The following is a 25,410-nucleotide window of genomic DNA, read 5'->3' on the forward strand; positions in this document are numbered from 1 at the left end:
TCCAAATGCTACTGTCTATCTGTAGTCAAAATCTTGAATAAAATGTCATCTCAAACCCAAATTACTTAAAAATCCTGCTTTTCAAGCTTGATGTGAAAATGTTAAATGCATTTTATTATTTTTGGTTATGACTTTGATTTTGTGTAGCCACAGAGATGTAAAAGTTAAACCCAAAAGGTGGATATAAGATAAGTAAGTCTGTTTTCCCTTCAGAGTAATTCTAGTTAAATAGTACAGACATATTTAGAAGGCATATTTAACAGACCAATGTTGACACACAAAAAGTCAAGTGGGAACTGTGCCATTTTTGAAGAAAGTGATTTTCTTTTCAAAGCACAGAAATTAACTCAGATGGCATATTTAAGCTTATTTCTGTATTTTAAATTAACATCTTCCCTTCCCTCCCTCTTACTTCACTAACACTAAAGTGAAGCTGCAAAGTTCCCCGTGTATACTTTGTACTCTTTGTGATTTACCAACYGGTGTTGCTGAATCTACCAGGGACCAAGGACTCTAACTTCCTTTAGCAGATATGTTACCCTGTTCTTTGGAGGATGGCCTCAGACKGTCCTGTAGTTGGCTTTGTCTTCACTCTTTTCAAGAGATCTCTTCAAGATCTCTAGAGATGAGATCAAAGAATTTCAGGGCATGTWTATGCCGAAGAATTAGCCTCATCCAAAGAAAGGTGAAGTTGGCATGTACATAGTACATTGCAGAAGAACAGAATTGCATTTTAAAGAAACAAATACTCTGGGAAACTTTGTTGGGTTTTTTTTACCTTCTCTTCTTCTTTCCAGGTATACCTGGATTTGTTTAACAACCACTTGAACTTCTTGCAAAACTTTGTTCCACACCCTCCACTTGCTATGACCGCCATCAATCACACACCAGTTCTGACGTTCCTTCATATAGTAAGTTCTAATATCATCAATGTGCTGTTTATAGCAGGAATTTTTAACAGCTAGAATCTGTGAGCTATTATGTTCAGGATAGGGAGGTCTAAAGACAATGAAAAATAACAGTGATTTAAATCTGAAGACTAGACAATTTCTTTGAATTTCAGGCATAAATTCTAGAATTCACTGTAAATTCTTTTTACAAAATTCTGCTTATTTGACACTGTAGAACATATTTGAGAAATACAAATTTCTTATTAAGAATATTACCAGCTACATGTGAAAAGCAGTGTACTTATGATCAGACAGTCCTATTCAAAAACAAAGAACAAAACTTCTTCTATTTATGTCCCAAATACAAATCAATAATTATTTTGCAAAGGATTTAGAATGTATAAGCACATACTAACTGACACACACTACTAATATACCTTTAGATGGTACCCTGATATTGCACACTTGAATTGTACTTAAGCCYATGAAATGTAATTAGTTTGGTATTTAAAATGAAGTTTAAAGTAAATACTTTCAAAAACACATCACTGATTTAATTTTTTGCAATGCAAATTGTCTTTAGTCTTCCAGTAAACAATTTAACATTGTACTGATTACTTGATAAAAAGAAAGAGACAAAAAGAAAAGGACAAAATGAAAGAGGCATGCAATAATGCTCCAAGCTATCTGGAATTTCTTAGAAACACTTCCTCTAATGAGAACCAGGCTCTTACAGAATTTAATTTTAAGGTGAATGTTCTGTTCTTTTTCATTCCCTGTCTGCTTATAAACTACTTACTGTTCTTCCTCAAAAACAACCAACAGCTCTTTAAACAGAATATTTATCTTCTCAGAAAAACAAAGAAGGGAATGAACTGAATTGAAAAGCTTAGAACTCCTGAATTCTTTACATTACTAAATATGTATTATTTCCATATTTTTAAAAGAACTTCAAGTTTTAGAAGAGGGCTTATTAGATGAAGTATCTATTTCTTTTATTACGATAATTAAATTGATGAAAAATAAAGTTTAGTAGCTGAGAGAACTGCTACAGTTTCATTAAACCAGTTTAACTAAGCAGTGGGTGCACAGCATTGCACATTTGTACCTCAGTCATGAAATCAAGAGATCAGGCCAGAGCATGCCACAAACATGGGATCAGGCCAGAGCATGCCACTAACACCTTACATCCCTGTTTCTGGCCTATGGAAATCAAAGCATTAGAAAGGAGGGGGACTGGTTCCCATATCTTTCATATGTGGAGTTCAGAGACAGCTGAGTTATGCTCCAGGTAAGATACAACCTCTGGATATAGCACGGAGGCACATAAATAAAGATATTACAATATCATGTTGGAAAAGAAATTTCTATCCGGGAACATCATTACCGGTCTGCGATTTCCTTATCCAACAATGCTCTTCTGAACACTTCCTTTGAATCCATTTCAAATTCAAAGATTTTTGCTGGAATTATCTTAGCTGATTCCAAGAGATTTACTTGTTTTCTTGTCTGAGGATATCCATCAATTACCACTCTGCACAAAAACAGAAACAGAAAAACAGTTTTCCAAAGAGAGTTTCCAATCAACCAGTAAGTCTATGTATATTTCTAGTACACTTTCCATGGAGACACCCATGCCATGAAGTTATCACTGCTTTGACTTGACAGGAAGTTTTCACTCCTAAGAATTTACAACCAAATTAAAAAAAAAAAAAAAAAAAAAAAAAAAAAAAAAAAAAAAAACAAAACCAAAACAAGTAGGTAGAATAAGAAATAGTAATGAGAAAAGGACATGCACAAAGGGCAAAAGGTAAGTGGATGCATCAATCATTCAGAAACATATTTTAACTATAAGAAGTCTCCATATGGATTGGGAGGAGCAGTTTTTAAAGTGGTAAGTAAAATTATTTACCCAAGTACTTGAAGAATTTTTTAAATCATATTGAAGAAGAAATGCTTTTCACATGTTAGGCAATACTGGAATAAAATACACTGAAACAATATTCCAGGATTTAACATGAAGGAGAAGCTGAAAGAATTCTGATCTCAAGCACAGTTTTCAGAGATTATTGCAGAATTGCCTTTCTCTGTAACAATTCTTTTTGGGGAGAGGAATTGAATGTCATTAAATAATGATCTTAAAGCTTTTTGAGTCTGCCCGGTTTCAAAGGTGTTTCAGTGCCGGAGAAAAAACCTAGGATCACATATAAATGACATGGAAAGACTCAGTGGTTTCAGTTTCTCCTTAATAACTTCAGTTGTTAACAAAACCAGAAAAGAATTTGTCTACTGAACCAGCCTGCATGATCAAAGAGAATTAGGTATGTCCAAGTTAGTTCTGGAGTTGGCATAAGAGGCCAAATGGTAGTTGTCTATGTATAATAGAAGATATTAGCTTATTAACTAATGAAAAAAGGTAACTGTTATAAAGTATATTACTTGGATTTACAGCAATATAGTTACTTGAAAATTGCAGAAAATTATGCTTCAGTCCCATTTCCCAGAGCAATTGTAAAAAAATCTCCTTTTGTACAGATTATTTTCTTAATGCAGAAACCACTGATGTGTTTTAGTGAAATAGTTTTACAGCAACAACATAGGAATCCATGCCTATGAAGAGACTGGCCTGTCTTTGAGAAACACCCAAAACCCCAAGAAGACTTACCCAGTGGCATTATTCACGTGATTTAGCAGAGCCACATCTAGAGCCTGGATGGCCAATTCATCAGGTACAGTGAGTCCTTGGTGAAGGTGTGACTTTACCATCAGTGCCAACTCACTCTCTGGCTGGTTGTTGATCACCAACCGGATGGCGTCTCCTAAGGACAGGCGCTGGAAACCATAAACACTTGCAAGTCTCTGGGCAACTGCAAAACATTTTGATTTCAAGTCACAACTTTTAAGGTAAGAAAAACAACCTCACATATTCACAGAGCATGCCCAGTGTACTAATACTGGTCAATTTAGCAAAAAACCTCAGCAGGTAYAGTCAATAATATTACAAAGTGTGTTAGAAAATATACTTCCACTGCTGCTCCTTTTACAGAATAGCCCACCAGTTACATCATTTATCCAGGAAATGGGAAATATGGTTAAAATTTCCTTCTTAAATGACWTAATTTCAGCCTGTCTCTTTTCTTCCTAACATTCTATTCTGATTGTGAAACTATGGTTTGAAATGAATTTCCTTCTCCTCCAGTAAAAGGCAGAGATGTGTGGATTGACAGAGCCATGAAGGAGGAAGGGGAGGGGAGAAGGAGAGAAATCTTGGGGGTTTTTTAATCTAGAAATTTGGAAACAGGCTGGGTAATGGGGAGTTTGGGGTCCTAGTCCTTCATCCTAGGATATTTCCCATTTTACATTAGCTCATATTGACTGAAAAAGAAATTATTAGAAAATAATAATAAACAATACAAGGGGTATAAATAGTTTAAGTCCAATTTTTCCTAAGTGCAGTAACCCCTTAAGGACCTGGGATAAAATTCAGATACACAATGTGATGTATCAGACTGTCAAATGAGACACTAGGGAATGTAACTAAAAGAATCTGTGCCCAGCAAGAAGAGCAGGAAGACCAACAATATTAATGGTTTGTGATCGTTTAATAACAATAAGGACAGATACAGCTTCAGTCATTAAATAATGTTTTGCTTYATAGATAACTGCTCATACCTGTAGTCTTTCCAGATTTTGGAGGTCCCACAATTGCAATCTTTATTGGCATAAATGTATTAGGTTTTGGCTGACAAATATATTTGATGGGATTTGTCATAAATATTTCTTTATTTTCTTTACTTGAAAGGAAATAAATATATTGTCGATGGATTACTGGAAAGACTGCATTTCTTTGCCTTTGTTGTGGCCTGATCACGTCTCCTTTACTTAGCTGTAGAATATACAAAATGGGAATCAACTGATTAGGTTAGACAAAGCCTCTTCTTYGTCCTTCTCAGAGCAGTGGCTTAATAGGCAGGTAGATATGGATGGATTATTTTGCTCAAGTTTGAGAAAATTCCATACCTACACTTCTTATTCAAARAGATGAAATAAACATTGAAGACAGAAAGAATATTCACTATATCCAGTAGGTGGTACCATTACACTTTATGTTTGTCAAGRTAGTGTAGTCAGAGAAGACTAACCTAATACTTTCTTGTATTTTCAAAGAATAAGGAGAATCATTTTATTCCTCAGTGAATTAAACCCACCTACCTGCCTGACGGTAGAAAGTACACAGAGAAAATTTTATGCAATAGAAGTCATGTACAAATGAAGAAGACGTAAAAGAACATCAATACTTACATTATGGTTAAATRAAAAACCACAACAAGGTAAGCCAAAAAAGCTTTTGGAAAAACACATGCACTGCTGATGAAATCTTTTCAAACACATCAGACAGCCCAATRAAAGGTTTGCAGTGTTGATGGATCATTGACATGTAAGAGATGCAATTGGCAGAAATAGTMATTGGAGTAATGCCAGATTAATTCCTTGCACCACTCTGCTCTGTGGAAGAACTTAGTCATGTCCCTGTTGCAGCCCTCCTTGGAAGAACTGCCTAAAAGTGTCAATAAAAGATGCTTTAAAACAAAATGTTGACATATGAAGAAAAAATTGCCCAGACCAGGTGGCATTCACCTTATGTTCTAAAGGGACTCAGACTTGTAATTTGTTCTGAGTAATATGTAACATTGGTCTTCCTTCAACAAAAAAAGGAAGGTGGAGAAAACTACTATTTTTTAAAAAAGTTTTTTCCTCCAGGGTAGAATCTGGCAGACATAGTCCAGTAAATGACTCTGTATTGAGCAAATTGAAATATATTAAGGAAAAAAAACCAGTAGTTACAAGAATACATATCAATTAATATGTATACATATCATGAAGGGAAGAGTCAACTTAGCTTCTTGTTGAAGAAAATCACACCTCACGAATCTATTACTACTTTTTTGAAGGAGTCAGTGAAGTTGGTCTGGTTATCACAGCTAGAGATGGCMGTGTTCTACTGTGTGGCATTGTCTTGCCAAACTCTTCTCACATCCATAGGTTCCTATTCCTGCATCAAGTCATTTCAGGGTGTTTGCCCTCAGTTTGTAAGATTTCATGAGTCTGTTCTATTGCATATCTGCTTCCATTCCTGCCTCAGCTCATAATTTTTATTCTCTGCTTATCTAATCAGTTGCATAACTACTTMCCCTCCCCCCTCAATTTAATCTGAAAGTAACTGGCATGTATTCAATTTGCTTTTTTACCCCAAAACTTCCAATCTGTAATAAATGTTATAATTTCTATTATTATCCTAAAATGCTCTCAAAATTATCCTATTTCCCTTCCATTTYTATCAGCTTGTACATTTTAATTGTCAGCACACCACTCTTATTTTATCCAATAGCTTCCTATGACTTCTTTCTTCTAACTGAATTGTACTTTTTGGTTGGTTAAAAAAACTGAATAGAATAAAAGAATGGACTGGAGAAATTGAATACAAAAATGTAGTGAAATCTGACWGAACAATGAGCAAGTACTAGAGTGTAGGGACTAATTGCAAGTAAACACTTAAACTGTGATTCAGTAGTTGGAAATGACAGAGGACTAGAAATATCTTCTTCTGTTAGTATGCCCCTAGATAATTAGATGCCAATTGATGCAGCCATGAGGTTCTGATCCTAAGGCTAAGGAGAGACAAATATGATCTGGAACAGGTAAAGACCCAACATGATGACTATACAAAAAATAAAATTGTTCAATTAATTGGCATAATAAAATGAAGGACAACGTTTTTAATAAAATGAAGGACAAACTTCAAAGTGTTTCCTTCAGGGCCTTCTTATTTTCTGTATGTAGTTCACTGAWTTTTTTTTAACAAATCCTCCTTTTTATTTTTTTATTTACTCCGAATGCAATCTGCTTTTATTTCTGGCATTAAAACAAAAGAATTACCTGTGAACATTTAATTTCCTACCTGCAAAATTGTATCAGTCCACTTTGGGGACAGAGATGAGCACTTTCTGACCTCAACTTTCCAAATCTCTAGTAAAATACCATGGAAATAGATTTGTTGCTCTTCAAAATTTTGACAAAAAGTTGCTCTTTGTAAATTTTGACAAGAAAGAATTATTGCTAATTACACGCATCTAATATTTTTTGCCACTACTGGGTTTGGTGGCTGCTTATATGTGTGGCCTCTTACAAATTCATACTGCAAATCCTTTCAGTTAGCTCTCACTACTACTGGAAGTCTTTGAGACCTTTTCTGATGTCCTGTGTTTTGTGCATCATTTAGAGTTAGGCATTTCTTTCTGATTCAATGCCATCTTTGATCATGTCACCAATGACAGTGTAACCAATTTTACTGAATGTCTCTCAGCCTTAAATTAGCTGCAACACTGAAAAGATGAACATCTTTTATATCAATGCTTGATGTATTTTGTGTATATTTAGTGGTGTAATTTTGATTCAGTAATGTAGTTTTCATTAAATATTTCTGGTATTAGTTGCTACTGTCTGATAACATCTTCTTAATGTGATACACATTTTTAAAAAGTATCAACTCTTGAAAACATTCTTCAGCCTCTTAAGAACATTACCTTGATTGGATCCCAATGACCAAAAGAACTTAGTAATTTATATGAGCAACCGAGCATCTTCTGTGCAAGTGGCAAACTTATTGGGTAACATTTCTCAAAAATGCTTTCACGGTTTTCCACTAGAGATTTCAGCTTGTTGTATATTTGGTAGCAGACAACACGAGGCTTCCGTTCTCCACTGATCTCAACTGCTGGTATTAATAACCTTTCAAATTCTTCCTGGTTATGAAAACATAATGAAGTATTAGAATCATAAATGCAATCGGATTTTTAATAAAGACTGATCACAAGATTTTTCTGTGAATGATTAAGGATTTCCTAAGCATGTTCTGAGTCACCATAAATGAGCAAAATTTGACTTGAGATGGGAATTCGTCTTCCTGCCTGCTGAAGTTTAAACTTCTATATTGTCACAACATCACAATATTATAATATTATCTGGTTTTGTAAACTTTCTCTGTGGTCAGTGGATAGATCTTCTAAATTACKATTAGTTTCTTTCTGAAGTGAAATACTTAGTAGATAATAAACAAATGTCACCAACCTACCTACKGCCTTAGGTGTGACATTAGCATTGCAGATGTGTAGTATTAGATGAGGTTACCTTACCATAGGCAATTGCACTGATTTCAAGAAWATTCTGTTACTAGGTGTGAGAACGGTGTCAAACACCTGGAATCTCAACYAAAATTAGATTTGGATTTTTTCTTTACATTTGGTTTTATCACCAGGAACTAGGAACTGTATTAAAAAATAGAATGGTCTAGTAAGAATTTTGCCTCAAAAATGATTTTTAAATACTGTTCATATATTCACAACTTTCTAGTTTAGTTGCCTGTATCAATTGACGTATAAAAACAAAAATTATACCAAGATTAGACCTAAAAGTTTCCTTTTTTTTTCTCTACTATATTAGTTATATAAATTATATACTCTTTAAGTTTACATCTGCTCAGTACAGTCTTCATCTTGTTCACATACTTAGAGTAGAGCAGCATGGCACTATAATTTTTTCAATGTGACAAATAAATATGACAATTCTTCTTGCATCATGTGATCATATACCTTAACAAAATAAGCAGCGGCATCAGTACCTGCACACCTTGTAATCTCTCTACTTCTGTTTCAAACCTTTCTGAAATTTCACTTTGCATGCGCTCAGCAACTTCTTCTTCATCTTCTTCTTCTTCATCATCTAGTTCTTCATCTTCTTCTACTACTAAAAACTCTTCTGCAAGTATAGCTTCAATAACTTTCTTTTCATTCTCATCATCCTCCTCMGTAGCTTCATCATTCTCATTATTTTCTAAAGCCTAAAAAGACAAAGTATTTTGTTGTTTCATGTCTGTGATACAGATGTTTTGAAGGAACAAATAGGGTATTCTCATCTCTTTTTAAACAGAAAGTCCATTAATTCAACAAAACCTCATTTTGGTATATCCTTTATCGTAAGCAAAACCTAGTAAATTCTAGAATCCTATTTCAGAAGAAAATGTGGCACTATTGCATAGCGCATACAGTGAAGCATTCTACCAGTTTCAAGAGTACTTAACCTGAAGAGCTACAGTGCAGTTTTGATAAGAGGAGTGGTTTTTTCATACATTGTATTGTTTGACAAGACTTTGTTATAAACAAGCATGTTTGGTAAAAGTGTATCTGGCAGAATATCATGAGAAGTCAAGTAGTACATGACTGCATTTATAAATATATTATGTAATGGACTTTGGGYAGAAATCCTGGTATAGTCCTATTCAGGATTAACCACAAAAGCACGTGCTTAAAGGCATATGCCTAATTTCAATTAGTGGGGCTACTCTTACGCTTAGATACATTAAACACATTCATAAGTATTTTCCTGAATTGAAGCGCAGATTGAGAATTCTTTCAAAATTTTTAGTCCTCATGAATCGACAAGCAATTAAAACATAATATAGAATAATTTCTAAAAGCAGAGGTTTCTCACAGTCTRTAATAATTTTACAGTTCTACATTGTCTTGCAGTCTGTGACTAAGAGSTGTAGAAATTTCCCTGGTATGAATGCAACCACTTCTATTTCTTTCTTATTAGGTTGTTTCCTTACCTCCTGCTTCATCTGTTTTCGCTCTGCTAAAAGTTCTTCCCTTCTTCTGGCAATCTTCTCATTCTGTTAGTGAAAAAACATGTAAGAAGACTGATACTTCCTAATAAAAGCTCCCTGTCTGAAAATTGGTCATGTAACCTTTAATTACCACTGTTCTTTCCATCTTAAAATTCTGTTTCCAATTGGTTCTAATGTTAAAAAATACTGCTTAGAGTTTGAAATGYTGCAGACCAGATATACCTCTCTACTAAGAAAACATGTAAGCATATTTTAGTTAAACTAATTTGGCAATTTCTGATTTTGAGATTAGAGGAAAAAGAAAGACTATGATTCTTCTCATGCTGAAAATACAGTAATAGGTTTTTTGGTAAACTACAGAGTTTCTAAATTTATAGGTGGTTTCTGCCATTTGGCAAAGGGGTGATTGAGCATGGTGGTAAATACGTGGTGTTCCCTTTGACTGTTTAGGGAYATTAATGGTATCGTATGAGTCTTGTCCCAAATTCTRTTGTCCTAACTTGCTGTGTGTCAGYTGTTCCGTAGTAAYGATGCTCAAACCTTTTCTGATATTACATGTGAAATACTACGTCTCACTTTATATAAAGTTAGGAACCATGAATATATTATATGTGCCAATTGTAAATGTCTGCAGAATCTTCCAATTGCCTCAAACAACTTGTAACCTGCTCCACAGTAGACACAGCTTCATTTGAATGGGAGACAGAGCAGCTGCAACAGCACTGAGAATGTGGCTCAGAGGTACTACATTCCTGTGCAGAATATCAGAGTTGGAAACACAGACACATCCCCCATGGAGTACTCATGAAGTCAGCCTATGGGACATGCTGATCAACTCAACAGCACATGCTCAGGGAATCTGGGATGCAACAACATTACAGTGCATGAACTGTCTATTTGTTTTTTTTTATTGCCATATTCATTCCCTCGATCTAGTTGCCTTTTGCTCTCAGACTTACTAGATTCTGTCCGACTGCCTTTTAACTGGCAGCATAGCTACTTGTCTTTGACTGTGAGATGCCCAAACTCCTGCATAAACTAATTGCATAGAAGAGGAAAGGAGCCCTAAATTATTTTTGGCCCCTATGGTAAGCCTAGGAATGCTGTGAATGTGTAGGACTGTCTCCTGGCTCCAATATCTATTACTCTGTGTGCTCTTCACAGCTTTGGGAGTTTTAGAATCTATGTTTAGAACTCTGCTCTTGAAACAACAAAAAAACTGATGTAGGGTTAAAAACATACCCTTTTTTTTGCTTTTAGCTCCTTCAGGTTCCTTTTATATTCCTTTTTTTTACGTCGTCTGTCTTTCCATTTTTCCAGACGTGGAGGAAAAAGACGGTCAAGAATGTTACTTTCTTCTACTTGAATATAAACTGCAACATCAGGACAGAGTCCTCGATCTGACAAATATTTGGCTTCATCTGAACTACGAGGAAAGCCATCCAGTATAAAGCCTGTGGACCTTATTGGAAAATAAGATATTTATCATTACACAGTGCAGTTTAAAGTGCAACACAGTGAACATGCAATTATTTTGAAAAAACTCCACAAACCCTCCCATGTTAAATGTGTATGTTAGAAGTAAAATTTAAAAAATACTTTCAGCTACTATCTTTTGACAATGCAGAACTGATATTTCAGTATGTATATTAATTATCATATTTACTAATTAATTTCTTCTGAGGTTTTAATGYGCAATGCTTACATATTTTAAAATAACTTAAAACCCCCAAAATAGTGTCCTCAGACTTGCTTGTGTGACTCTAAACCCAATATTTTTTTAGGCTCTACTCTGAAAAAATAGAAGTTGCCCCAAATGGTTTTTTGGTAACAACTGCCAAGGAAAGTTTCTACCTGAAAATTTATGTTTCTTCTCTAGCATAGGATGAGAAATTTGCTACTCAGCATGACTTAATTTTCTCTTTCTGCAGATGTTAAAGACAAGTCATTTATACCTGGAAAGCTCTATGGCTTACTGGAGCTCTTATAATTTGGAATCAGRTGAGTAGTTATGTAAGGCTGAATGCTGCGTTGATAAGAAGTTAATATTTATTTTTATTACTTTAGACTCTGATAGGATACATTGTAAAATTGCAGAAACCATAAGAAGCTACAAGGAGTGGGAGTGGAGGGAAGAACAGGTAGCCCTGGATGCTGTGGGGAAGAAGAGTTCAACATAGTATCATTTAGTAGTGTAATGTAGTGTCATATTACATAGTATAATATAATGATACAACATTATGTATAATGCTGGGCAATTTTTTGTTTTGGTGCATTCTTTCTTTTCCTAAAACTGATCTCTCTGTTTTTATACTGTGTAGACAATCACTGTCCCCTATCTGTAGTCAGGACAAAATTACATAAAAATATAAAAGCTTTGTTTACGTATCTATCCTGTAAGCCCTGTGTGCAGCCTATAAAATACAATATTACTGTCAAAATATCAACCAAAATAGTACAACAAAGCCAAGACTGACAGGTAGTCATTGCTCACAAAAAGTACAAGAGCACTGAAATAATCTCTGCAATAGTAATTTACAATTGTGGACACAATGGACTATGTACTTCCTAAGATTAATTWAAGAGAGAATCTAATTACAGTTACCGGAATGGCTCTTTCTTCCACCAGTCAAGAACAATGTTATCAAGGACTTCTGGAGGCAGTTCYGTATTATCCATTAGATTTGCTTTGATTGCCACTTCTTGATCAGTTAATTCCACTTCCTTAATGTAAAGAAAATCCACCAAAAATGAAAAAAAACCAACCCAAATCCAAAACCAATTAACCAAACAAAACAGAAAGTAGTATCTACTTGACACATTTATTGTGTTTTTGCTAAATAAGGTACTGTCTTCATTTGACTTAAACCAGCAGAAACAAATTCATTTGTCACGCTGCATCATACTACATTATACGTTTTGGGTCATTCCCTAAAATTAGKGCAATGGCTGCTGTATGAGTTTTAATGAAACCTAAAATCAAGCACAACTGTTAAGTATTTAATTATACATATGCTCAGTTCAGAGGAATTGAGATCAAAATGAGCACAGTTTCTCCTAATTGCCTACAAGCAATTTTCCACTTGGCTATACATGTTCCCATGCTGGAAGATTACCTGCAATACCTCAGAATGCTTTTCACTTTTTAAGWGCAACTATTATATTTGGATGGAATAAAAATAAAATGTTGAAGATGGATATGTAAGGTCATTGGAACAAGAACAGATACCAGACAGATAGCATTGTTCTACAGAATCTAGTAGTATTAATGACTAGTCATATGCGGAGTATTCAAATACCAAATCAAACTACTAAATTCTTGTGGAAAACTGCTGGGGTTTTTTATCAGAATCTGTAAGTCTGTAAGGTTGATATGGTTGAGGATGCACTTCTCATAGAACAGCTTCCTGATACAGTCTGTGGTAAAAAATAATGAAAAGAGGATACACATTGGTGGTTCTGGATTAGTTTACATAATTCATATATCAAAACATGTCTCAGAATCAAAACGTGTCTGATATCAAAAGGCCATGTCTGAATAAGAATTCCTATGCCTGACATCTGTTCTGCTAATGGAGCCAGGAGAACTTGAGAACATGCTGGAAGCCCCAGGTCTAATGTAGTATATATGAGTAATATTTTCTCTAGTGCCTGACACAGTATATACATTAAAAGATGTTTATATGACAGAAGATACCTAAGAAGACAAAGTGATAGCCAGACTTGTAACACAGAGGCATCTTGAAAGAAATGTGTGAAGTGGGAGAGAAGAGTAAAACATGTAAAAATGTGTCACTGACATTACCAGTGCGAAAGAGAGGCAGGAATGGCATTTGTATCCAATAAAAGAAAAGAAGCACAAGATGTATACTSCAGGTAGAGGAAACAGAACTACCCACAGAGCAGTGATTTGAAGGACAAGGATGTCCCCCACACCTGTCAATGATCAGAAGGCCTTGGCTGACACTAAAACAAGCAGGGTGGTATCTTTTTGCTGAACCTTCCAGACTGCATGGTATGTTTTGTTTGCCTTTAGTGGTTTTGCTTTGAGCATTATAGCTGACCTTAAGCTTTCTTCTACTTTAAGCTTTCTTTTTCTTCTACTTTCTTGTGCTGAAGTGGAAGACAATGAAATTTTGGAGAGGTGGTGAGTCAGTGAAAAACACAACAGTCAAGCAATCCAGTGGCAGTCATATTCCGAGAAATGTCTGGGAAGTCTACAACCCTGGAAATTATCCTCTATAGAGTTTTGTGCATGAACCAATGAATGGGTTTCTGAACTGAACTGAAATTCTATCAGCTGTGCTTAAGTCATGCCATCAGACGAAGCACTTCAAGCATGAGAAAAAAGAATGTGGAAGATTGTTTCCCATCAGATTCAAAGATGACAAAGGAAAAATACTACAGAAATGCCTTGATGTAAGACATGTATTGATGCCAAAAAAATTAAATTGAGTGAGAGACAGCCATATCCACCAGTGCCAGGAACACCTGCCATATTTTTGGCTGTGACGACCAAGTTGTAAACTAACTTGCCAAAAGAACTCCTTCTTTGATTTTGATGAAAAYCTGATTCTTTTTGTTCTGACATTAATCATTTTGACCTGTACTCCATCTGTGTTAAAGCATTTGCTTGCAATGTTACCTGCTCTTATATTATTTCATCAGAACATTACCTTCCAGTTATCAGGGACCAGCTCCATTTTTCAAGACAGTAGAGTGGCCTTGAATGCACCTTTGGCAGCTTCATCAGCACTGCAAGTGCATCCCATTGACCTGTGTATCTTGAGTTATATAAATGATCCCAAATTTGATGCTGTTCTGTTTTGAATGGTACCACTTTTTACCCATGATTTCCTATTAGACACAGAGCCCTCTAGGCCACAGATTAGACTGTACTTGCAAAGACCATGGTAAAGAAGGCATTGAGCATCTCAGCCTTTTCAGTCACAGACTCCTAGAGTCTTTCTAGAACTTTCWTTTACTGCTGTCATACTACATAAATTCTTTTTGTAACCCTTCAGATCCCTCACTGAATTCCACTTCCATTGAGTGCTCATCTTCGTAATACTGTCCTGAGCTGTTTTTGGATGCCTTGCCTCTGTAGCCTGCTGCCTCTCTTGCATGCTTCCTTAAATCCTGTAGCAGGAAGTGTTTGAAGATCTCTAATAATTAGTAATTCAGGGTACTTGTCAGGGACCAGGAACACACGCACCAAAAAAGGCTCTTAAAATGTGATGCAGAAACTTATTTCKTCCTAGATCATTGAGTGTTGGATAAATCCTTATTTCTACTGTGTGAGAGGTAGATTTTCAGTTTCTTTSTACTACATATTTTGTGAAAGACTTATATGCTGTGTACTTGTGTTGAGACTTCTCCACACAATGAAGGCTTTTAGCATATCCATTACTGTCTACAAAATTCATTTGTATTCAAAGCATTAAAACCCTGTGGATTTTTTTCTCCCAATATATCACTGCCTAAAAAAAGAAAACACTCTGCTTATATACATTTATGTAAATGCTTGTTCTTCAGGGTAAGAGATGGGGTCTAGAATGAATACCTGCAGAACACCTTCCTATTACTGTGTTGACCTTGACCTTCTTTTCCCTTAGTTGGTCTTCCATTGGCCATTTAGCATCTATCTCTACTATTTAGAAAAAAAACCTGCATAGAAATCTTGCAAATGTTTTAAAGCATGTTTGAGGTATTTATAAGAAAACATTGGCAAGAACTATCATTTCCAAATTTCATCAAGTAAATAATTTAGCATAATTTTACAATTTTTACAATTTTATAGGAAATTCTTGTTCTGGCCTGAAAATGGTTATTTTGTGTRTGGATGTAAAAAAGATTATTATTACCTGTTTGCTTTTTTCTATTTCAGTTTTAGCCCTGGTCTGAGAGAAGTCWTCTAGCTCCTCTGGTATTTTATAGTCAGATTCATGATCTTCATCACCAAAGGGCCCAACTTTCTTCTTAGTTTTAGGTAAAATCAATTCCTGTAGATATTCTTCAAATTGAATATGGAAAATGCCTAATTTGTCTGCTAACTGTCGCGCACAAGTACTTTTACCTGCTCCATGAATGCCAAGTAAACACACCCGTAAAGGAGGAGCCTGCAGGAAAAAATTGGAATATTTCAATTTAACATACATACATACAATGCACCTCCTAGTGTTTATCACTTCAAAAATTTCATTATAAAAATTCCATCAAAAACTATCACTTAATTTTGTGTTTTAATTTTTCCAGACTTTCTATTGCTGTTCTAACTAAACTACCTGTTCTCTGGAAACACCAAACAAATCTACTACCCTACTATCAGCAGGTAAAAATGGAACTTCATTAGACAATTCTGGTAAATCTTCCATTCTTTTACCCTTTTTACACTACAAAAAACCCACAAAAACCCTAACATGTGTCATTTGTTAAATACATTTAAAGATTATTGTAAGCCTTTATAATCTTCCTCTCTTTTCTGCTGTATTTGCATCATTAATTAAATGTGCTAATTTAAGTTTACATTAAGAAAATCATCAGTGTCTTATTTCTCTCAAGAACTTGCCTAATATATTGTTACCTAGGAAAAAAACAGCAATAATAAACAAGTCTAAACGGGAATGGAAAATAGTTATTTTAATCTGCTATTATCTGCTTTAAATAATTTTTAAGATTCTTACTTGTAGTGGTTTATTGTGAGCCACGTACTCCTCAGGGCTCTTCAAAAATTTATCTCTGCAYTCAGAAGTTGAAAAGTAATAAATCTTTTCTTTATATTTTGCTGCATATTCCTGGAGTCCAGGGTAGAGGACAAAGTCCTCTTTCAGTCTGACTGGACAAAAGTGTTTTGTGTCTCCCATGTGCCTTTTCTTTTGCTTAGCTACTTCTTCATCCTGAAAATATGAAAATTAAAAAAAAAATCTCAGAATTCAGTTGTTTACTTAGATTAATTAGATCAGATTAAATAATGCCAAATACATTATCTGAGGAATCAGAACCGTGTTCTCAAAACAGTTTGGAAGCTGAAAATAAGTCTATGGAAATACACACTTTTTAGATTCTGAGTCAGAAAAGCAACTGTCCAAGAGAATTACTGAGAAAATAATTGATTTCAAAGTATGAATATCATACTCAGCCATTGAAATTAGGGTAGAAATATCTATGATAGAATCTTTTCTGACAGTTCTTGAAGCTGATTTTCTGTTTAAATGTAGACCTCTGAGAGCTGGTGTTATGAAGTCAGGTTATTTATCCAGTAAAGTTAATTTCTAAAAGATATATTAAATACTGCTCTAGTACAGTGTATAGCTATCCTGTGCTGTTAAATTTGGGCATCTTCCAATATAGGATGAAAATAGAAAGGCAAAGCTAGACCTGTAATTTCATTAAAGTGGGTGTGTGAAAATTATTAATAGCTGAGATGGAACAGGGGATTTCCTATTAGGACTCTGTCTCTTCTGATATTTACATGATGGCTCACAGAATCATTATTAGCTGACAGAAATCAAAATTCACATTTGTTTCCTTAACAAAATCCCTCTTTGCCATCAGGCAAAACTAGGTAGAGTCATCTTCTCTATTAGCATGGGGGTATTTGAGCTTCTTGATGAATTAAAACTACTACCATCCAAAACACAGAAATGTAAAGMAAGTGTTCTTGAAGCATATGCTAATATTTATTCTGCAAGAAAGCTTCAACTGGATCAAACAAAATCAGATGCAAAATCTGACTTCWCTGAGGTTATGTTCAAACTGAAAATAAAGGAGTTACAATAAAAGCATAAATAAAAYTGGCATGCTTACTTGTTCCTCTTCTTCACCTGTCTCTCCCTCTTCTTCTTCCTCTTCTTCTTCTTCCTCATTTTCTGCTTCAGCAGCCAGATCTTGGTCTTCCTCCTCTAAGTCTTCATCAGCTAATTCCCAACCGTGATATTTAAAGAGTTCTGGAAAAGTCAGGGGTTTTATTTCTGTTTCAATACTTTTCCTTTGGCTATACCACAATATATTCTCTTTGTCCATTAAAGAAAGCACATACATGGAAGAAAATAATATCAACTGTATACTGCATTTCTTCTACACACAGAACAAAATATTCTCCCTAGATGTAGTAATTATTTATATTGCCTCCTCTAAAAATGGAAATTCTTGCTTTTGGTTGAAGTAAATTGGTATTTTCGATGGGAATGTGTATTACAAAAGTATTATACAAACACATGCAGATAGTGCTATGCATATTTGCAAGTTTTTTCCTGTTAGTTGTTGGGAAAAATCATCACTTGATTTTTGTTTTATTATAGAGCCAGCACAATAGGTATTTTGGTTAATAAAACACTTGTGTTATAGTAATGATAGGAAAAATATAGTATTATTTATCCAGTGCTCAAAATTCTCAGAGAGCACACAAGTGAAGAAATTTAATTTGCCAAAGAAATGTCAATTCTAAAAAAATGAAAAATTCAGTTTTGAAATACAGTCTATGCAGGTGGTTAGGCTAGATTATTACACACCCTGAAAGTCTCATTAACCCAATGACCATTGTATATTAGTGAACATTACATTCATGTACATTAGTTATCTGTCCATTTCTCAAGCCAGTATCCTGACACGCACAGATAGAACAGGTAACTGTGGCAATGTGCTTTCAGAATGTTTAGGAAGCTATTATGTACCTATTTGCATAGCCAGATAATATATATATTTCAGATATATATATTTCCCATTCTTCTATGTCTTAGAGGCTGCTATTGTGCTTTTCAGCTGACCTAGAGAACACAGTATGACCCTCTTCATATTAGTAATATCAAACTGAGTRTAATCTACCCTCTAATATGCTCACATAAGCTATCCAAAATCTCTCTTGATAGWTTAAGTGTCAATCACATAAACAGCATTACTTACTGTCCATAACCAGCACAATACGATTAAGCAGACTTTCTGGTGTTTGCTCATCAATCTCTAAAACAACAAGCTGAACTTGAGATGAATTCTTGATTCTTAATTCTACTGTTTTCCAATCATTCATGAAAAGGTCAATCTTGTTCTTCATTCTTTCCATTTCTTGTGTATTTGAAAAACCCTCTTCTGCAAATTCAGGTTCCTCCATTGTTTCCATTTCTTGTGTATTTGTAAAACCCTCTTCTGCAAATTCAGGTTCCTTCATTGTTTCCATTTCTTGTGTATTTGTAAAACCCTCTTCTGCAAATTCAGGTTCCTTGATTTCTGAAAATCAAATAATATATAATAGGCAATGCTTCTCTAAAATGTTTTGCCTTTAAAAACTATCATTATGCTTCAGGACTATTTTATATTGCTCCTCCCCATAATTATCAATTATTATATTAGTAGTTTACAAAGACACTTTGGAAACTCCCAGTTTAATTATGTTGATACTTTATATACTCAGGCTTCTCCAGGAAAATAAACAAGGTCAAATYGCTTAACTACATTTGCATATGGTTAATTAAAACAGCACTCAAAATAAATATGACTCTTTCTGCAAATAAATATCATATAGAATTAATTAATCTAAAAAAATCTGCTTTAATTATGTCAACAGCTTTTGACAGACTATCCATATAGCCATGCCTCATGCCAACATAGGAAAAATTTGAATGAAAAAATAAATGAAAGTAAAATCTTATCATGACTTCCCTCTGTAAATACTTGAGCTGGGAAACTCTCACAGAAAATTCTGGCTTTTATTAAGCCATGTCTGCATACAATAATTTGTTTAGAAATTAAGAGAGAGAATACTTTAATCTTTTAAGAAGTGTGCAGAAATTTGTAGTGTCTGTTGTTTAAGATCAGTCCAAGCCTTTTTCCTGACACTGTCTCTGGGAAAGCAGGCAGCAGTTAGAGACTAAAAGGATACATTAATATAAATAAAACAGTCATAGGTACTACACATTGTAAACATGTCAAAACCATACCAAATGTGTTGTCATACTCTGTTAGCAAACAAACAAGGGGYTAGTTTTTCACCATAACTTTTTGCTGAAGAAGGCACATGGAATTAAGAACTTGATATTGACAGCTGATACTGAATTAAAAACTTGATACTGACAACAGGTACAGAATTTAAAATTTCATATTGATGCATTAAAAAAGCTTCCTAGAGCTGCAATTACTATCCACTCATACATTGCTAGACCCTGAAAATCCTGAGACAAAGTTCTGTCTCAGCTAGAAGATGATACACAAGTGCCTATATGACACCATAAAGACCTCATTGCTGGCAGCAATGTGGTGTTGTTGCAGCTGTTCCCATTACCTTAATATAATTTTCAACTCTGATTTTCTTTTCACTCTTTTTTTTTTTTGTTCTGTTAGTAAGTCTGACATAAATGACGTCAGCTAACAGGTAGAAAAGCAGTTGATAGCACTGAAATGCTCTGATAAATGGTCTGACATTACTGTAAGTTTGCTGGAACTTACAGCATATGCTGTGTTTGTTTTCTGCCAGAAATGAAGATGCAAGAAAAAACTTTATTAGTGAATGGAATGATTTTCTACTTTGCCTAAATTTGCCCCTTCTCTTGTTGTTCCTATCTTGTTTTTCGTTGAAAGAGCAGGAACAGATTTTGACCCAAGTAACAACATGCTCAGCCTATTCCAATGAACTTCCACTGATCTTTTACAAGAAAAAAAGACCATTATTACTGTTCTTCCTTATGTGCTTTTCTTCCTACATGTACAAAGGAGAGATTACTGAAAATGAAAGTCTTATGTAATGCCTTGTAAAAGGCTTTGACTACTTTCTTAAAAATATGAAACCTCAAAAGATTAAAACCACAAGGCTTTATGGTTACTCTCTAGCATTAAGCAGGCCAATGCTCACGACGTCAAATTGCAGCATTGTAACATTCATTTTGAGTTTATCCCAGTCTGAAAAATCCAAACAATTTTTCCGGCTTATGAAGGGTTAGATTGTCCTGTTACAATTTTCTTCATTTGGAAAACGTATTTCCTCCCAGAACCAAGTATCTCTCAATCTCCTCTTATGGATTGTTCAAGAAATTCACAAATTACACATTCAGTATTTCAAAATAGAACCAAAAGKCAAAAAGTGTGCAATGTTGCTGGATTTCAGTGATTAGGTACAAGTAAGACTTGGCAGGAAACAGATCTAAACATAATGGTCAGAGAAGAGATGCTGCCTAATTTCTGTCTAATATTCTACCAACTAAAGCATCACCTCGAAGTGTCGGCTGGGATACATGAGTGCCTGCAGTACAAGAAACATATCTAACATACCTTTTTTTGAAATTCCTTCATGGCCCACTAAGGTTGGCCCCTTCCTAGTTTGCTACTTGTGCCTATTTTTACAACCCTTTAGTCCATATACAAAGTCAGGCACTTTAAAGATAGCTTTGGGTACTACGATGTCTACATCTTCTTAAGGGTCTGTGTCACAATGTTTAGCCCTCCAGAAATATACTAAATTTCTGAAGTCTAAAATATACTAATTAATTAGTCTAAATATACTAATTTCTATTTTTAATAATTTTATTCTTCTGCTTCTGAGGCTGAAACTTTTATTCTCTTAATATCCCCATTTATCTCCACTATATACATGTTTAACTGAGATTTGAAGCAAGTTAGGCTCCCTATAGCAATTCATGTGCTGGCTCAGGGACCTGAGGGTACCCCAGGGCTTGGCTGTCCCCACCCAGCCCCTGGGACTCCCCTCACCTGCCCACAGCCCAGGGCCCCATGACAGCCCTCAGGGCAATACCACTGCAGAGCCAAGGTGAACTGCAAAACTATTAAAAAACAAGCATTTTGACAAGTATTTTTGTGATATTTTATAACAACCAAAACTTATAACAACTGCGTTCCCCCCCATTTTTCTACAGTTTTGAACAACACAGGTGTTAAACTGACTTCTCAATGGCTAACCTTCCTCTTGATTACTAGTCTAAACATCAAAGTGCAAAAGGGCATATCATTAAGCAGAAATATTTTGTAGATTTCAAATAGTCWGATCCTGAATTAAAAATGTTTTCCTTTGAAAATATTTACAAATATTTGTGTTTTACTAGACACTCATTCTATGTTATTACACTAGTTGTTGCCTGCAATGACATTTTCTCCTCTTCCTATGACTCTAAATAGGCACATGAAATACCTTTTTATGTACATTAGAAGATGTGCAAATGGTGCCATTATGTGCATTCTGCAGGGATATATTCCAGTAGAGATGGAGATTTAGCCAGGTAAAACCTGCTTACATTTGGGCAGCTCTAATGCAATATGTAATGATGACTCCCTTAGGAAAACAGATTTTAAGAAAATAAGAGAAGGATGCATTACTAACCAGGTTACATGAACTGCTGGTTGCACGTGTTATCCCTGGCASAGTCACACTGCAGCAATCACATGTGCTGCCTTGTGAACCACAGCCTTATTCACAAGCAGTAACACATGGAAGGCAGGGATGAGGGCGGCTGCATCTGGCTTTCAACAGATCATCTTATAGTCCAGCCCTTTMAAAACCTCTCAGTCCTGAGCAGGTTATGACCCTTCAGAAATATACAGGCAGAGCAAGAGATTTAAATGAATATTTGGCATCACTGACACAGAATACTGAACATGGTGAYGAATCCACTTAAGAGAGTAGCTCCCATCCCCTTTATCTCAGATGCACTCAGAATTAATGTTATGTCTCCTGACTCCTGATAGGCCATATTTAGCAAATGATGGACCAGCATGTGTTCCAGCTTTGTTTTKATACTCTTGGCACATAATTCCATCAAAATACCTCTATCCAGAAGGTTTTGTTGCTTAAAGAAGCATATCCAGCAGCAATTACTGCATAATTACAGAACTTTTAAATAGATTACCCAGGTCTAAGCGAGCTGGAGAAACCTTCCCCTGGAAAGAGGGCAGAAATAACAAAAGAAAAAAGCTTTTCATTCCTAGTGAAAAGAGACAGCCCAAAAATCAGACAACCCAAACCTCATTTGGTTTTGATTCAAGTATTTGAACCTTATTATGAGAAAAATGTTGCCTCCCTGGCAAGTTTGTTTCAAACTTGGTCTYGGGAACCAAGTAAGGTACCTGTACCTTTGCCATTAGATATAAATTATAATAACTCTGCTTGGAGTGGTTATTTATGGTGAGAAGATATTTAAAAAAAAATTAAAACATAGTCAAGAAAAATGTGTGAAAAGACAGCAATGGTTTAAAAATAAATGACAGAAAAATGCAAACAACTTTCTTTCTGAGGAGGTGGCCTTCTACCTAATAATGCTGTTCTTTATTTAATTTCCTTATAATAACGGTGAAAGGAAACAATCTTTTCCAGCCTTAAATCTTGGGCTTTCATAAGGATGGCTTATATGCCAATCTCTCATATTTTTTTGCTCTGCATSTTTGCTTTTACTGAGCATAGTTACCATAGAGACAAACAATTCCCAAAGGCTTTCTGCCCCCACATTCTCTCAGTAAATTGCTGGGGAAGGAGAGGCTTTAATATCTTASTATCTATGACTTTTTCTTCCCTCGGTCCATATTCAGCAACAAAAAAAGAAAAAATCCTTCTTTCCTCCCCATTRAAACACTGCCAAAGCTGACACAGACACACCAGAAGTCAGCATGTCCTCTTCATTAGAGCTGAACAATCAAAATGAACAGAAAGGAAACTGATCTGTATTTCATTATTGAATGCATTTTCAGCTGTCTTTTTGAAACAGACCATGTAGTTTGTTTATATAGATTTTTCATTACTTACTTATAATACATATACTGCCAAATAATCTTCAGCATGCAACAGTGAAATGTACTTAGTAGRCAAACTTACATTGTAAGTACCAATTATTTCATTTGGAGAAAGAATTTTGGAAAACTTAACAGATTAAGTTGATTCTTTCTGACTCATAAAAATGTATATATTTCTATTAAAATAAAATGGTTTCTATGTGATCTATTTCTGGTTCTTCAAAATATTCTAAAAATTCTAGCAGATAAAAGCTAAAATGTGTATTTTAAAAACTAAAGGAGACCACCTCCATTAAAGATCAGTTTCCTTCAGTGTTTTTTGAGAGAAAGCTATTATAAATTTTCATATATCTTTTCCATATCTTATGGTTCTATTTCATTTACAAGACTAGTACTGGATGGGGTCAAGGAGGACAATGGACAGACATTAAGCAAAGTAAATTAAGAGGATGTCCTTTTCCATTATCATGTTCAGAAAGTGACAAGAGCTTTCAGAAAGACTGACAGCTATAATCATAGGCTTTTGTTCCTTTTTCTTCTGCAAAACGTTGCATAGTTGTACTCCACCAGTATTCCTAGACTTTATTTCTCTGAATGAGAGACTAAACGAATTGAGGAAGTTGTACTTAACCTTTCTGCTTCAAATGYTGAAATTCCTCTGCCTAAAATACTGGGATTACAGGTATTAAAATGCAATTATCACATCTGACTTATGAAGGAGGGCACAAAGTGGCTTTGAAGATCATGCAGCTTTGCTCAAAGACTGAAGAGACTGTGAAGGTAGYATCACGAGAGCTTGCTTTGAAGTTTGTAGTACAAGTAATTTGCAATCTCTCATCTCCAGTTTAATAAACTGTCTTTGTCCAAACTCTCTCACTGAAAAGCCTCCAGTTAAAGGAAAGTACAAATCAGGATGCAAGTCAGTCAGGAAAAACAAAGGAAATATAGTTAGAGGCTGTAGGACTGAGCAAACATCGTCTTCCTGGTAAGTGTTATAATTACAATTGATTCCAAAAAGCATTTATCTTCAAAGACTWAAGAGGAAATGTTCTAACATGAACAGGTTTTAATTATTTTTTGCTGTTGTTGTTGTTTCAAATATCTTACTGAATTTAACATGATAATAAAAATAAATAAGCAAGAATATAGAATAAAAGTCTAAGAGATGGGTATTGATTCAATCCTYCACCATCTGTAACAAGAAAGGAGGATTGGGATCAATATTAAAGAGTTTATAACTAATATTGATATTAACAGCTGTGAAGTACAAGCATGAAAGGCGACAGTTGGAATTATCAGTTCAGCTCCCAATTTATTTTTGCCAAGAATTCCTGCCCAAATAGCAARAGCAGCAGAAGAGACATCAGTGAAGATGAGGTTGTACAAAAACACCAGCCTGAGCTACTGAGGCATAAGCATGTGCGCTCCAGTTGAGTTTGCTGTAGTAAAGGAATAATCTCTAGCAGAAATGTGGCAGAAAAAGAATACACCAAGTATTACTTAAGGAAAATTGGAGTGAACCCACAGATCAGCTTGAGGTTGATAACTCCTCTACAATGCCTGAAAAATATTCACATAAATTAATATAGTTGTCTCCAGTACAAATAAAGTCATATTCATGCAAAGCTTCTGCCAAAATGTTTAAATAGAGTAAGAAATTCCTGAAAACAAACCCTCAGAATAATTGTCAAGGGACCTGAAAAAAAATGTGAGGCTGTAATTTTCAACTAGACATTACAAGCAAGAGTTACCACATAAATTGATTTCTATATCTTGCGCAGACATTTCAGCATTGAACTTAGCTTCTTAACTCCCTTAAATACATTTGTTAGATTTACATGAAGTCTCCTTCTCCAGCTACTTCCACTCTCGTTAAGACACATGTAAGTACCTTGTTCATTACTGGGACCATTTTTTCGTTTTAAACAYGGACAATATTATAAATTTGTATATGTTCAGCACTGAAACAATCCCAGAATCCACTGAAGTTGCAAAAATTGAGATTATTAAAATGTGCATCTATTTATATAGAATTAAAATTAGAATAGAAGAGAACAACAGAACAGGATAAAACAGAACAGAACAGAACAGAATAGAATAGAAGACTAGACTAGA

The 25,410-nt window shown here is 34.9% G+C and overlaps 1 protein-coding gene and 1 long non-coding RNA gene across 2 annotated transcripts in view; one reads left to right on the forward strand and one right to left on the reverse strand.

Annotated features, from left to right (window-relative positions):
• Positions 1–25,410, reverse strand: part of AK9 (adenylate kinase 9) — a 53,963-nt gene that overhangs the window by 4,558 nt on the left and 23,995 nt on the right. The window contains exons 17-29 of the mRNA XM_057390166.1: positions 18,475–18,795; positions 17,380–17,519; positions 16,257–16,469; positions 15,438–15,692; positions 12,179–12,297; positions 10,816–11,035; positions 9,556–9,618; positions 8,569–8,787; positions 7,475–7,693; positions 4,563–4,776; positions 3,556–3,757; positions 2,278–2,424; positions 779–999 (exon numbers count right to left, since the gene is read on the reverse strand). Of these exons, the coding sequence (XP_057246149.1) occupies positions 779–999; positions 2,278–2,424; positions 3,556–3,757; positions 4,563–4,776; positions 7,475–7,693; positions 8,569–8,787; positions 9,556–9,618; positions 10,816–11,035; positions 12,179–12,297; positions 15,438–15,692; positions 16,257–16,469; positions 17,380–17,519; positions 18,475–18,795 (2,553 nt within the window). The remainder of the gene's footprint in view (positions 1–778; positions 1,000–2,277; positions 2,425–3,555; positions 3,758–4,562; positions 4,777–7,474; positions 7,694–8,568; positions 8,788–9,555; positions 9,619–10,815; positions 11,036–12,178; positions 12,298–15,437; positions 15,693–16,256; positions 16,470–17,379; positions 17,520–18,474; positions 18,796–25,410) is intronic.
• Positions 3,731–10,955, forward strand: LOC130589044 (uncharacterized). Its single transcript, XR_008967048.1, has 3 exons — positions 3,731–3,794; positions 5,085–5,221; positions 10,894–10,955. It is a non-coding gene; the product is annotated as an uncharacterized LOC130589044 (long non-coding RNA).

The sequence above is a fragment of the Malurus melanocephalus genome, unplaced genomic scaffold, assembly GCF_030028575.1.
Source record: "Malurus melanocephalus ecotype Western Australia unplaced genomic scaffold, MMel_1.1 scaffold_23, whole genome shotgun sequence".
NCBI lineage: Eukaryota > Metazoa > Chordata > Aves > Passeriformes > Maluridae > Malurus > Malurus melanocephalus.